Consider the following 16550-nt stretch of genomic DNA (forward strand, 5'->3'; position numbering starts at 1 on the left):
CAGATTTTACTTTTTAATGCATGTTTCAAGCATAAGTTGGATTTAAAATTTCAAAAAAAAAATCAAGTTTTATGTTTATTTAAATATTAATAAAAGTTTAGTAAATTATAGTACTTCCTGTATTAAACTGATTGGCTTTTAGGCTGTAAAAAGTTGAAAAATAATATGTTATGAAAGAGAATAATAATAGATGTATGTAAGTATCCTAATGAACAGGTGAGAAATTATGTTTATTAAATAAGCTCTTCTCTTAGGGAAATAACCTCACCTCTGCTGATTACAAGTCTCCTTGCAAGAAAGTAATAATAAATAAGCTTTACCAATATAGATAAAAATAAAATCTAATCTGATATCAGCAAAATAGGAAGCCTTTGTTTGTTCAGAACAAGTGACCACCTGAATCGCCTAAGGCTGAACTGGTAGCCAGTATATAAAGAACTTGTTGCCAATATAGAAAGAACAATACCAAACTGAAAAGATAAGCTTTTAACTTTTCAAAATATGTAAATATAATGAAGGGTGTGAAAAGTTATGTTGTTAATAAAAATAATAAAACAATTAAAAATCTCCTTTTAAAATGTTTTACTAAACATGAAACAGATTCTTTACAAATGTAACTTTTCAAAATATTAAAATGACTGTCAATTATCACTGAACAGTAACTTATTTTCTAAAATCATATAGCTTGTGTGTCATTATTTGAGCAATTATTTTTTCTCTGGATGTCTTATGGTTTAAAAAGGTGTATTTTCATTTCTTAAATTTTCAGAACAACAAACCTGTTTTTATTCTAGGATTGTGTCTGTTTCTATGTTAACTGTCGCTGTGGCTTTCTCAGTTCCAGTTATATGTTTATGCAAATTTTTACCAGTCTTTACATTTTGGCTATTGGTTCTCCCTTTTATCTCCATTTTTTTTTTTTTCTTTCTCTTCCTTAAGTAAAGATTTCAGAGATCAAAGATTTAACCACCCACACCTGGATTGGGATATTTACAATTATCTGTAATTTTTTGTTTTCTAAGTAAACTATCACATCTGGTGACACTTTCCAGCTGTCAATATGTCAGTTTTCACCATGCTGATTTTCTTCAACTGAATTATAATATAGTATGAAATGTTTATGCATAGTATTAATATATTTATTATATTTAATTTTTTATAGGGTAAGTTGATTATCTTTGAATACTAATTTATCAAATTATTTTTAATTTTCAGTTTGCATGAAGAAATAGAAGATTTCTATAAATACATGACTCCGACTCCAGAGGAACATCAAATGAGGCTAGCTGTTGTCGAACGAATTAAGAAAGTGGTGAATTCACTTTGGCCAGAGGCAACAGTAAGTGCATCAAAATTAATGGAATGAAAAACTATTGTAGGTCGTAACAAAATTCAGAATGTAAAGAAAGAATTGGAATACTTTGCCTTTGCAGAAAATTATTATTATTATTTTTTTTTTTTTTTTTTTGGAATTTTAATAAGTTTATAAATTATGGGGCTGCTGAGTCATTACACAAATACTTTGACTCAAACTCCAGCTCCTCAGTTTATTATGATACCTTTGACTGTGATTATTTATAAATCAATATAAGATATGACTAAAAAATATAAAAATATACTAATTATTTACTTTTTATATTGATTGAATGCGTGCAACATTGAAGACATTTCATCATTGTCAATGTGAATTATCAGGCTACTTTTTGGAAGCATAACCCATTAAAGTTTGCATCTAAAGGATATAGCTGTGCCATTTTGGCTTTTTTACTTACCTGGCTGTTGTATATAACAGAGAGAAAATATGGCAATTGGTTTAAAAAAATGACTCCTAGATTTTACATTTTTGGACTTAACCTTGAAATGTTGAGCACTGCAAAAAATTTTGGAAGTAATTTCTGTATGTATGGATGCTAGTGTTTGTGACACAGCTTTGTTCATCCTGTTTGAAGCTTAATAATTCTTGGACCTTTTGTCGAAAATTTCTGAAATTTTGTAGTGAGGTTTGTTTATTGATGCTATTAAATTTTGATGATTAAAAGTCAAGGTTGGAGATAAAGGAGGACGTGTGTATCATAGTAGAATCAGACTTAATGATGATTTTACTCGTTATTAGCATTTACAATTTTTTATAATACCCATCCCTACTACTTAGAGAAATAAATCCAAACTGGAAAAGTTTAGCTATAAATCACTTTATTAACCTTAGTTTTATAAATAAAACTAAGGTTAATGAAGTGATTTATACCCATCCCACCCTCAAAATTAAGCTTTTTGCCATTTTATAATAGTTAAAAATATAAAAAATTTTAAAATATTGTAACAGATGGTGCCACTGAATGTTGCTGGATTTTTATTTTATTTATCAAAGAAATTATAACATTTAATAACTTTAAAGCCTCAATGAAAACAAAGTGTAGAAAATAAAAACAGTTATGTTTTAACAAAAAGAAACTAAAAGAAAATCAGGAACATCTTTATCTACCAATTTTTTTTTGAGATTATATTGTTTGAATATAAAATACTATACAGTAGAGCATCGTTTATCCGAAAGTCGGTTATCTGAAAGAATTCCAGTTGGCAAATTTAAATTTTCGCTACTGCTGTGGTGCTGTAATCTTTGGCTATTTTGTGGGCTACTCCAATATTTTTTTTGTTGGTGTGTGTGTGTGTTTTAGCTGGCAGCACTGGCACTTTTGTGTGGTGTTTTTCTGAGTACTGTATATGGTGCTGAATTGAACATTTTTGATACTAGATCAACTTCTAAAGTATATTTTTTTTGGTTTTTATATTTTTAATTTATTTATTTTGTTTGTGCAAAATAAAGAAATAATTTTTAACAATACAATAGCCGTGATTATTATTTTAAAAAGTTTATGTTAGGTTTAACATCGACGAAAATTCAATGCGAAGCGACACGCAATGGAGAAAAATTTCAACACGGGGTAGGTTAATATATTTTTTCATACATAATCGGTTATCCGAAAAATAAGTTATCTGAACAACCTCAGTCCCCAATTGATTCAGATAAACGATGCTCTACTGTATTTATTTGAATAATTCATACATGCACCATTTTTAAGATATTTGTTTAAAAAAAAAACTTGACTGATTAAATTTATTAGGTATTAAACAAATTTTACTAATTTATAGTAGTAACACAATATTATCTGTATTAAATGCTTATTTTTTGTAGCCAACTGTTTAAATTTACCATGAAGGAATTTTTTGGTAAATTTAAATAGTTGGCTACCTGGAATAAACATTTACTATAGATAATAATATGGACTCAGAAACTCATGAGGTAATATTTGTTAACGTAATACTAATTTTTATCCTCACTGTTTTTAGCATTCAGTATGGTGGCACTCAGATTTATAAGATAACATGGTATTAAAAGAGAAAAATATCAAGAAAAAATAATCCAATTATTTGTATATCTGATAAAGATAAATTATCTGCAACTTGTAGTAATGTTTTTTTTATAATGAATTAACTCACTACTTAAATGAAAGTAAGACTTATTTATGTTGTTTAATTTGAATTGCCGGTGAAAAACTGCTGAATAACCAATAGCTTAATCTAAGAGGTAATATAAGTACAAAGATTATGTAAATCACTCTCAGATGTTAACTTGCTTTATTTATTCTTATTTTCATGAGATTGCACAAAAGGTTTCATACTATGATATTGCTTTTAACTATTGGCTAAATTTACCACTAGCAAAATAAGTAAAATGTGTAGTAACTAGAAGCACTCTTTGTTTTGCCAGTTGCATCACTAAATTTCTTTCAAATAAACTGCACATCTGACTTTTTGTAAAAGTTTTTGGAAAAAGTATACAGATTATTTGAGTAAATACATTATAATTAAAAAAAATAGATTAATCAAATTATCTTTGAAATAAATAATTTAAACAAACATTATTTATATTACAATTTAAATTTATCAGAAATTGGAGTCTGTTATTTTTACTGATTCCAACTCCAGTATCTCAAGAATTGCTTTTGACTCTGATTTCATACCTCTGATAAATTATAAAGGAAATATGCTTATATAACATCAACATCCAAATTTCATAACTCATTTTCTAATGTATTCTGCTGACAAGCTAGTAAATTAAATGTGAACTAGGATAGATAACAGTCATCCTTCAGTAATGATTTTTTGTTATCACAGTTTAAATTTGATGTGAAAGTTTTTGTGTTTTTTTATAATATGTTGGGTATATAAATAAGAGTTCTGATATTTGTTGAAGTTTATTTTGTTAATGTATGTTTACCTACACAATATAATAAAACAATACAAAAGTTAGTGTAAATACAGGATGATTCAAAAGTGTCTGTAGAGACAGACAGCTGAAGGATGCACTAGTGACGTGTGCGCACACAAAACATCAGGTGTGTTAACACACATTTATTATGAGTGGGAGTAATGCATTTATAAATGCATTCAATTAAAGAGCACCTACACAAATCGTATTCTGTGTCTTATAAATAACTGCTTACTAAAGTTAAAAGTGAATCAAAGTATATAAGAAAACTTGTGTTATTATATATGCTAAATCTCACTGTTAAATTATACAGTAGCTACTGTCTTTGTATAAACTGAGTAATTTGAAACTTTTTATGTAATGTTTTTATTTCTTATGTTTATTCTTATATCATACAAACAGAAAAAAATGCTAAGGTTTGATTGAGCAGTATTTTATTGTCAAGATATAATCATAATGCACAGAGAAGCATGACATTTATGCATTAAAATAATTTTTGATACATTCATTCAATAATAGAAAGAACTTTATCTGATCTTATATTAAAAAAAATGATGTTTAAGATATAATAATCATCATGTTAAGCATTTTGTTATAAATTATCAGTTTTTATTAGTTTCATTGATATGTAAAATTAAAAAATTACATAATTATATACATAAAACTAAACTAAAAACAATTAATCATTTTTATAAAAGTATTAATTTAACATAAATATTTTATTCTGTTATTTTACAATAAGTGCAATTTAGGAAACTGTTATTAGGCAAATGTTGTTGTTTCATGTTCTGAACTTCTGTTCATTTTTGTTTTTGATATATTATTTTATATTTTTAAAAGCCTGCACTAAATATATTCTCATCTTCTTACATAAACCTAAAAATTTCTTTAATATTTATAAAAAAAATATAGGCATCATTATTTTTTCTCACTAGAGATGTTTTGTTACATTAATCGTATTCAATTATTAGTTTGATTATAGATTGAGTTTGTAATACAATTTAATTGCTTATGTTAAGAATAACAATTATTTGTGAACTAGGAGGATAGTAGTTTTGTCTCAATAAAATTTGTTATAAAACTTAACTAAATACCAAGTAATAAAAAAAATAAGTTTAATGCATATGCTGTGAAGCATGTAGTACGAAATGAAGGCACCTATTTTTTACAGGTATAAGCTGAAAGTAACTGCAGTAGGACTTCAATACGGAAATGTGACTATACTTAATTGTACTGAAAAATACATAAATAATATATTGAAGAATATTTTAAAATACTGAGTTAAACTTAAACTGTTGTGTAAAATGAAATTTTTTTGATGTTTGTTGTGTTAAACTGAAATCATAAATTTGGGCACCAACTAAATTGAGGATTAAATGTGTGAGGGCCTGGATTTGAGATTCGAATATTTTTATTCATTAGGTTAAAAGTTAGGGTTAACTCCAAATGAGAAAAACAACCGACAAATTTTCTCATAAAAATCGCTCATAAAATTCTGTTCCCACGAGGATACTTCCTTGTAGAGGATGAGTTAACTGTTGTGTCATAATTTTGTCACTTCGCCCACCATTGGTCAACGAAGATCATCACCTGTGACGTACATGGGGAAATCTTGAAAAGAGAGGCCCCATATAAAAGACAAGTGCGATGATGATACAAGAGGGAAAAAGTTATTTTCTATACTGTGTGTGTGTGTGTGGATTACCTGCCTCTCGTCGCCACCGTCTTCAATAGACTTGGAACTTTGACTGATTCGAACTTTGGACTAATTTGAACTTTGACTGAGTTACGAACTTGGAAGGACGGACCTCGGATCTACCTGTTATCAATGTTATAACGACATAACTAGGGGTATTTATTCTACGCGCAAGGATTTGTAAGCTCTCTCTCTCTCTCGAATATTCCAAACTCGTGGTTAGGGTTGCGACTAATTTATATTTTGCCTGTTACTTTATGAACTATACAGATTGAAATCCCCGAGAGGGATTTGTATCCTCAACTCTTCCAATGCCCCTTTAATGAGCCAATATCCTCTCATGTATCTATGATACGTCGACGACGTGTTAATTGCGTGGGATGGTTCCAATGAGGACTTATTTCAATTTACTCAGATATTAGCCTCTATTCATCCTACAATTAATTTTACTGTCAAAGAGCAAGAAAACAACAGAATATCTTTCCTGGACTTAGATATACATACATCTCTGGAACTTATATTCTCTGTCCATCATAGATATAATAATGCTCCACAAATCATTCCAGCTGCCGCTTACCAACTACAAAACCTCTGCTATATCTTCGCTAATACTGAGGGCTTACCTTCTCTCTTCTACTCAGGTGCTGGTAGAAGATGAATTATCCATTATTAAGTCTACCATGTTAAAAGCAGGTTACTCACACTCAAAATTCATTTTTCTTAAAAATCATGTAAAAAGCAGATTATTTCCACAATCTTTTCTTTCTAATAAAGGAAACTTAAAAATAATGCATCCCCGATACATTACTTAGGCTCTGTTTCCTTAAAAATTGCACATTTTTTTAGAAGTAATGATTATATTCTACCAATTACACCGCAACCAAATCTAAGAAGACTGCTATGTAATGATAGGGGACCAGTGGAACGAGAAATCTGGTGTCTACCAAATCCTGCTAAAGCACACATTATCTGGTGAAAAAACTAGTTATATAGGGGCTACTGCCAGAAAATTAAGTTCACGTATCCATGAACATCAAGAAGACATCAAAAATAACAGGCCAGTTACAGAATTAGCAAAGAAAGTGCTTGACCACAACTACCAATCTCTATGGAACAATAAAATTACTGAAATGCTGTAATGAACAAAAAGAGCTATTTATTTAGGAAACACTCTACATTTCTACTACCACACTGTGAAACTCCCCAACTTTCGAGCTTCCACAAATTTGGATAACAGCTTTCAAACAACTCAACTCAAGATATTAATACTCCTTTGTTGCTCATATGCTTATTTTGCCTTGGTGCGCATTAAATGCATGAACTAAGCTCTTTTGTGGCCATTTCCCACTATGATACTTTTATTTATTATCATTCTTATCTACGTGCTATGACATAAGAACTTTTAAATAACATTCGAAAACCATAATCAGCTGAACCATCTGAAACATCATTCGAAATATTCTATATTGAAATTTGTAAAACTGTTGGAACATCGTTCAGAAAGCTTAAACTAGCATATTCTATGTACCGCCTGATGATGATAGTTTTATATTACTGAAAGTGCTAGAGGATAAGATCTTTCTCCAAAAGTCAGATAAATTTCCATGTCTGGGACTCCACTCCTGTAATGCCACTGCACGTAAGTGTTATAGTGATAGTAAACGTCGGTGTAAAGTGCAAACATATTATATCACAGAAAGTGTGAATTATTGCAATGTATTTAAATAAAATCAAATTGGTTTGACTATGATTCTTACTACTAGCAAAGAAAAACTTTTGTTATTAGAATTACTTCATAATTAATATGTAAAATGAAAACAAAAATACAGTGTTCCTCTTTTCTGGAAACAGCAAAAGGATAAAGAACATTATTATTATGATATGTTAATAAAACAGTATGACTTTAATATGACTTTACATATATCTATTGTTTGAAAAAAGAAACAAAGAACTTTTTATATATACAGTAGGTGAAAGATATAAGAAGCCATCTTCTACTTGTGCTAAGGTGCATGCATAGTATTCAATGAGAAGAGGAGAGAGACAATATCAACCAATTGTTCTCATCAGCAAGGTTTCATGCTTATTGCTTGTGCATGGTTTTATTTGCGAGAACTATATTGCTTACAACCTCTCACTCACTATTAAATTTGTGTCTGCATAGTTGCACCCTAACACTTAACAACCTGTAATTGTTGCATTTGGGTCATGATTTTTCATGTTTTCAAGCAGATTCCACTGTATTCGCCTTGAAGTTACAGTTCACTGTGGTTTCACAGTCATATTATCCCTTGAATCAGTTTCTTTGAAGAAGTATACTCCATGATAGCCCAGATATACCGAAAGATGCTTAACACTTGTATCCCAACTACAACAGCAACAATGTCTTGAGTCAACTACTTTCATGCAAGACAAAGCACCTTTTTACATTGGACATTGACTGTAAACAACAGTTTGTGACATCATTTCACTAATAATGGAGCAATTAATCATGTATTTTTTATACTGTTCAATTGCCTTGTTTTCTCAGATCTTAATCTGGGTGATTTTTGAGTGTGGAGTCAAAAAGTATGATTTATCAAGAACGTGTTGCAAATTTAGAAGCTTTGAAAGATTGTACTATGTATGACAGACACACTACCATGTTTCTCACATGTCCTGAAATGTCACTATGCCCAATTTGATTGAATTTGGGATATATATAGGGAGTCGTCATTGATCCCATGGAAGTACAAGCTACCATGGGGTCAATGGTGACTCCACTCCCTATTTCCAAGTCTTATTGCTTTTACAAAAATGTTTGTAATTTTTTTTCTTTTGTGACTTTTAATAATTTTACTCAATTTAGCCTGTCTAAAAATAATTTTCTGCCAGTGTCTTTATTTTGCAAGTATCATTCAAACTTACATCTGTTACCATGGGGTCAACTGTGACCTCAAAGTCAATTGTTTTCATTTTCATAGGTCCCAGTGTTTCTTTCTGACATTTTATGTGGTGACTTTTGTGCGGTATTGTTAAATATTTCTTAATGATGGTTACTGATTTGTTTTTGAAATTTTATAATTGTCCTCAGATGAATAATTATTTGATAAACTGCTAGAATTATATTGCTTTTCCAATTCTATTATAGCAATCTCATTATCATCTGAGTAGTGTTCATAGTTACCATACAAGACTTCTTCATCGGTATCATATCTATCTCCTACTTTTTCAAACAACACATTGTGAATTTGACGGTTTATGGGTTTAGAACTCTCCAATTTGGTACCAAATGATCATGACTAAAATGAACATTTCTAATGGGACAAATGATTGTATGTTCTACGTTTCTTTGTAAATAGAAAACAGCATAAACTGTTATTCTTTCTCAACATTCTTGACAATGCTACTCTAAAAACATTTATAGTATGGATACACATGAATGCAAATTGGAATGAAAAAAAGGCTTAGGAGAAGGTTATTTCTCTTAGAAATAGAAAATCACCAATAAAAAAAAGCCATGAAAAATACCAAAAACTGCCACCCTACCAGAGAGGAGATGAAAATTTGTCTTAGGTGAAAAAGAGAAGATGCATTCAAGTTGTTGTTCTAAATGTACAAACTTTTAATGTTCTGAATAACTAAATTGTATTGAATATGCCCAAGAATACAATAATGAAAATGTCAAAAGGTAAATAACATCTTGATAGGACAATTCCAGAACTACAGTAGTATATTAAGTAGTCATCTTGCTGAGAAAGTAGTAGGAATCTATATTTATATATGTATATTTGTCTATTTGTGTATAATAAAAAATAAGTATGTAACATAACATTTTATACTTTCAGTATAAGTAGAAATTAACCATATAATAAAAAAAATCACTTAAATATATTCTTAGAAAGTACTGGGGTCAGCCCTTACACCATGGTATTCAGTGTAATAATAAAAAGTTGATAGTACAAGGGTTAAGGATACATTGTAAAAAACTAACTTTTTAGAACAAAATTCAAATATAAATTTTAATGAATATTCTAAACATTTATACTGTGTTACAATTTCTTATTTGGCACTTGTTCATTTTCATAATTAAGTTGGAAGGCCACACAGTAAAGTTTTTAAGGCAGTTTGCCGTTGATAATGAATCTTTATGCAAGCATTTTCTTTTACCTTACTGCTCTTTTTGTTCACCCATTTTGCTCATCTTTTTATTCCTAATTTATCTTCTACTCTGCTTTCTCTGTTATTATCTTAGAGACATACCATGCAGGTCAAGTACATTAAGTATTGTGCAAAATAATGACTGTAACAGTAGAAGTCTGTAACATTCAAAAAGCAAAAACTTTTTTTATTTGTAAAGTGATCAGAAAGATTTTACTTTTATTTAAACGTTTGTTTTTTAAAATATATTTAAGTCTTTTTCCATTCCTTCTGAAGTTTCTTTTGAATGTTCTTCATAAGATATTTGATAGTATTTCCTTCCATCATTGTGACTGCTCTTTTCAACTTCAGAGAAAAATCTTTAATGTCTTTTGCTGTTTGTTCTGTTTTTTTTATTCTTTTTAAGTTTATTTTTTAAAAGAGATTAGTGTTTTTTTTTTTATTGGTTGGCATTGTGCTACAATTGGTTCATTTGTGTCTCTAGGTACAAAATTGACTGTATGCCATTCCAGCCAACTTACTGTGGATTTTGCATCATATATTGTTACCAAATCCAGCCAAAACAAAGTATGGTTACCATAATTTCTTAAAAAAAAGAAGACAGCTGTTTTAAACATTTGTTAATATAAATTTTAGTACTGATGTTTCCTTTCATCACGAAAAACAAACTTTTCAATCCATACTGGCAACTGGCCTTTCTATACCAAATATCTTATATTTTGAGCCAAACTGTTTGACACCAATTGATTACGGATTGCAATTGCTGGATCCAGCACTGCAGATCTGCAAATACTCAATTAACTTTCTAAATAATGGTGCAAAAATCTATGTTGTCGGCATTGCCTCTTTGCTACATGCGCTATCACTTGGCAGCAAGAGTGATGTTGCCGTTCAGTGCAGCATGTGCTACACCCCCTCTCTACACTGCACTGACAGCCCTTTTACCTCTGCTGATCTATTTGCCAGTTGACTTTCTGCTCTCGCTAAATAAAGTGTCTTCGTGCTAAATAAAATAAGTAACTCCTATCCTAGTCTTAGTGCATAATTCTAATTTATGGTCAGTTGTGACATCAATGAATCACATGATGGAATGATCACAGTTTAAGCCTATGGGGAGCTGCAGCCTCGTGGCTTGTCCACAAAACTTAACCTATCCCTCCGGGAGATGATCGTCACTAGCTAATAGAAAACCTTTTATCAGGTCAGTCCATAAGTTCATGCGTATTTTATGACCTTGAGAAAAATCGTGTTTTGCTGTTAAAATTGTCATACTTTTGTACTAATGTGATACTTTTTACACTGAAGTGTTAAATTGGATCTCATTCATATAATACTGTTCCGAATTGGGAACATTTCAGTTGTTTATTTTCGTTAAAATGGAAGTAACAGATGAATATAAGAGACATGTTTTATACTTTTTATTTTTAAGTGGTGAGAATGCTACAAATGCAACCAAAAAATTAAATACTGTTCATAATCAAACTGTGATTAGTGTAAGGACTGCGCAGAAGTGGTTTGAAAGATTTAGAAATAATGATTTTAGTGTGGAGGATAAGGCTTGTACTGGACGATTTGTTGACTTTGATGATGATGCTCTCTCTGCACTAGTTGAAGCAGAACCATCTTTAACAGTTGATGAAATTGCAAAACGTTTAAATTCATCTCATGGAACTGTTCATAGACATCTACAACAAATCAGAAAAGTTTCAAAACTAGGAAAATGGATACCACATGAACTGTCAATAGCTAATCGACAACAATGTGTAAACATTTGCACGTCTCTTTTATCCCGCATTACTTTAGAACCTTTTCTTGGTTGGCTGGTTACTGGAGATGAAAAATGGATCCTCTATAATAATGTGACGAGAAAAAGACAATGGACAGATCGCAACAAGCAGCCAAAACCGACTGCAAAAGGTGGGTTGTATCCAAAAAAAATTCTTTTGTCTGTTTGGTGGGATATGTCAAGTGTAATTCACTTTGAGCTGTTAGAACCTAATCAAACAATTATAGCTCAAATGTATTGTCATCAATTAGAGCATTTAAATGAAAAATTGAAAAAAAAATTGATGGTCATTAGTGAACAGAAAGCAGGTTCTCTTGCAACATGACAATGCCAGACCACATGCTGCAAAAATAACTGTAGAGAAACCCAAAAGCTTCAACTGGGAAATTTTATCTCATCCACCATATTCGCCAGATATTGCTCCCAGTGATTATCATCTTTTTCGCAGTTTGCAGAATTTTTTAAAGGGAAAACTTTTGAGGATGAGAACAATGTAAAAAAGGCCATTTTACGAAGACGGGATTAAAAAGCTACCATCAAGATGGCAAGAAATTGTATAAAATAATGGTGAATACATTATAGATTGAAATAAAATATAATTAAAATTTTTTGTTGCTTTTTTTGTAGATAAAAATATGCATGAACTTATGGCCTGACCTGAATTAACAAAAATTTATCATTAGGAGTATAATTAACAAAGCTTATTCTTAGACTTTATAAAATTTTTGAAATGTTCTAATTATTAATTATTTAATATTTGATTCCCTTTGTGTTCATTCTTTTTTACTACTGTATTTTATTACATCATTCCATCTTTCTGAATCATACTTAATTTATTTGAAAATTATGACTTAATCAATACTGATTGATGATAAAATTATTTCTTAAAATTAACTAATTATTATTTTTTACTTTTTCAGGTGGAAATTTTTGGCAGCTTTTGTACTGGCTTGTACTTACCTACAAGGTAAGAGAATGTCAGTTTTTTTATTTTTAATGTTTTAAAAGTGTAAGATGGTGATCCAGTGAAATAATTCTCAACTACAAGTTACGTAAAAAATTATTTCACAAGAAGTAAAAATAAGTTGTTTATTAAAAAAGGTTTATACAGCTACACATGCCAAATATTAATATAAAATGAAACATGTATATCACTATCTGGCGGTGTTACGAAAAAAATCATTTATTTTTTTTATATCGTCCTGATGTTCTGCGATACGGCAAACGAGCATTCTTGTCGTTGCCCCTATATGCTTCCCTATATACTTGTCCACCATAGCGGCTCTCATCAGAAGAGCGATGCTACTTCCCTCATTGCAAGCTCTAATAAAAGTCGAATTGGAAATCGTAAGAACGGCAGTACATCATGCAGGATTCACAAGTGCCAAATTTACACATGTACTACGTAGGGTAAAAGATTCCCTTTTCCCGTTTACCACACTACGTAACAAAAAAGAAATGTCTAGAGTACAATCAGCGCTGTTGTACCTAGGAGCACCGTCCATACTTATTAGCCGTATTTTCCGGCGATATAGCTTTACTCTTCCTTTAACTCCCTTACCCAACCTACGCAGGAGTATATGCAATGATCAGGATAAAGTCGACGTTTTAGAAAAATCGGGAATATACGCAGTGCAACTGGAAAATCCAGTAACGGGGACAATTGAGAAGTATATAGGGACAACGACAAGAATGCTCGCTTGCCGAATCATTTATTTTGCAAGCACTTTCAACAGTCTAAAACTGTCTTCTTCAGACAGAATCATTATTAGAGCTTCTGGAGAACAAGACATTGAATTCAAGAAAAAGCTTCTGAACATCAACTAATGTTTTTTCAAAATTATTTGTCCCATCTGTGCATGGAAATTTAAATTATACATGTATAGTTTACAAAATTATACATTAATACAAAATACAATTAAATGTAAAGTAAAACATCAAAAATGAATGGATTAAAATAAAGTACATAAATAATAATGAGTTAAATAGTCAATAAATAAACACATAGTGGTGCTACATATATTTTTTAAGTAATAAGAACTAATTTATAGTCTTTCTTTAAAAACTGATCTCCATGCTCTGGAGAATGTATCTGCCTCCCCTATAATTTATGACCTTGTCTTGAAAATTAGCTTTGTAAATTTTGAGAATCTCTGGATGTTTTAGATAAGTCCAGTTCCTACTAGGATGTATTAATCTTGTAATAAGAAAAGTACTCTTATATCATTTCAGATGCAAATATTGCTAATGTGGTGGTAAGGGACCCTTTTGTATAGAATAATGATACTCCTTGATAAGCTTGTAGAGAGATCAAGCCATTGCTTTTATGTAGATCCCACTTCTTGTTGAATCTGTTGTCTATAATGGGGATAGAATATACCCCATGATGAATAGTGTGTGTTGAGAGGGTCCTTGGCATTTCGTAATAAAGAGAATACAGTTGGGTTTCTCATATAGAAGATACTAAGTTGGTTTGTTCTTGCAATTTGTTGGTATACCTTAGAAAGATGTTTGTCAAAGCTAATTTTTGGGACGAGGCTGTAAATTTAGGGAGGCAGATACATTCTCCAAAGCATGGAGATCTATTTTTGAAGATAAATTAGATCTTATTATTCAAAAAATAATCATCATTTTTTACATTGGTGTTTTCCAACCAATGATATGATTGCTCCTTGCATTTTAAAGTAAAGTTTGAATTTTCACATTGACATTTAACTGGCTTTAACTTGAAAATGATGATTTAAAAATTGTCAAATGCTTGTTTTTCATTATTACGTAGGCTGCTCTTTTTTGTAACCTCCGATGGTCCATAGAAAAAAAGACAAGTGTAAATAACAAAATTAATTTATTACCAAAAGTTAGGTATAAACAAACAACACACAAGAATCTTATTATATCCTAATAACAATTAATTTTAATTAAACTAATGTTTTTGACCATAATCATGGTTTTCTTGACCATGGCTTTTTATTAGACTTTTTACCAATACAATTTGAATATGGAATACTTCAAACAGTGTGATTAAAGTTATTTTAAAATATCGAAACATTTAAACATTAGAAGATAATTTTGAGCTGTATGTACTACAATTAAGTACAAACATGGTTACTTTTCAACATAATCACTGTGAGGATTGAGGCATTTGTTTATCTGTGGGTGAGCTTTGAAATCCACTCTTCATAGAATATTGCCGTCAGTGATTGAGATGGTCCTTAACATTTTGAAGATAGTCATTGGTCTCAAACCTCTGCCTTGCTAGCCAAGTTTTCAATTCAGGAAAGAGGTGGAAGTCTTCACAGATTAAAGATGTGAAGACTTTCACCTTTCGACTTCCACCTAACTTGAAACTTTTTAAACACTTGGCGTACAATGCCAATTTAACGCCAAACAACTTCCACCTCTTTCCTGAACTAAAAAGTGGTTAGGAGGGCAGAAGTTCAAGAGTAATGACAATCTTCAAAACAGCATTAAGGATCATCTCAATCACTGACGGCAACATTCTATGATAAAGGGACAGAAAATCTTGTCCACAGATATGACAAATCTTTACGGTGATTATGTCAAAAAGTAACCATGTTTGTACCTAACTTTCGATAATAAATTCATTTTGTTATTTACACTTGTCTTTCTTTTATGATCCATTGGAGATTGGAAAAAAATTGCCCTCGTATTTTAGTAGGTATAATTTCTGTTGGATATTTCTCAGATAATTACTTGCATTGTCGCTACTATTGATGCATTGTTCTTTCAAAATTAGTTTAAAAATTTCTAGCAACTCTGCTGTTCACGATTTCTGTTTATTTAGTTGGTTCCATTGAAATCTGCTGATACCCTGGATTCACTGGCATACTGGGCAAAAGTGGTAAACATACTGTAATAATATTATGTATATCAATGTTTTCATGCTTCTTTGTGCTAATGATCTATTGGTTTGAGCCAACATGCATAAGTTGTCTGCCGAATCTTGAGGTAGTGATATGAATCTTGTGAATTGGGATAGTATATGTCCCAGGGACTTTATTTGTATCTATTTTTCTTGGGTATTAGTTAATAATTTGTGTGCTGCTGTTCCACATCTGTATTAGGGATTGTATACTGGTTTACCGATTTATCGGTTAACTGATAAATCGGTAAACCAGTATACAATCCCTAATACAGATGTGGAACAGCAGCACACAAATTATTAACTAATACCCAAGAAAAATAGATACAAATAAAGTCCCTGGGACATATACTATCCCAATTCACAAGATTCATATCACTACCTCAAGATTCGACAGACAACTTATGCATGTTGGCTCAAACCAATAGATCATTATCGGTAAATTTCAAAAATTTACCGGTAATTCTGTATATGAAAAATTCATACTAGAAATTTTTATGTAGAGAATATTGTGTTTATAGATATTTAAAAGGGCTAAAGGGACATTGAAAAAAAAAACCAGATAAGTGTAAGCAACAATATACCTAATTATTAATTTTATGTGAGATATTTTTTGTTTAATTTTAATTTAAACTTTCTTGGGTTTGAGAGGCACTGTAAATTGTACAGAAAGCTCTAGTTAGCATATGTGATTTGTGCTCTGCCGTTTTTTGAGATTTTTAAAGGTTTAAAATCTTTACAATCAACGTTTTTCTTAAAGAGTAAGTAAATATCT

At 30.6% G+C, this 16550-nt stretch overlaps 1 protein-coding gene across 3 annotated transcripts in view; it reads left to right on the forward strand.

Annotated features, from left to right (window-relative positions):
* Positions 1-16550, forward strand: part of LOC111635514 (non-canonical poly(A) RNA polymerase PAPD5-like) — a 93274-nt gene that overhangs the window by 38798 nt on the left and 37926 nt on the right. For all 3 annotated transcript variants that reach the window (XM_023380492.1, XM_023380490.1, XM_023380491.1), the window contains exons 2-3: positions 1216-1339; positions 12813-12859. In XM_023380492.1, the coding sequence (XP_023236260.1) occupies positions 1216-1339; positions 12813-12859 (171 nt within the window). The remainder of the gene's footprint in view (positions 1-1215; positions 1340-12812; positions 12860-16550) is intronic.

Source organism: Centruroides sculpturatus, unplaced genomic scaffold (genome assembly GCF_000671375.1).
Source record: "Centruroides sculpturatus isolate CEXI.00-Female unplaced genomic scaffold, Cexi_2.0 scaffold978, whole genome shotgun sequence".
NCBI lineage: Eukaryota > Metazoa > Arthropoda > Arachnida > Scorpiones > Buthidae > Centruroides > Centruroides sculpturatus.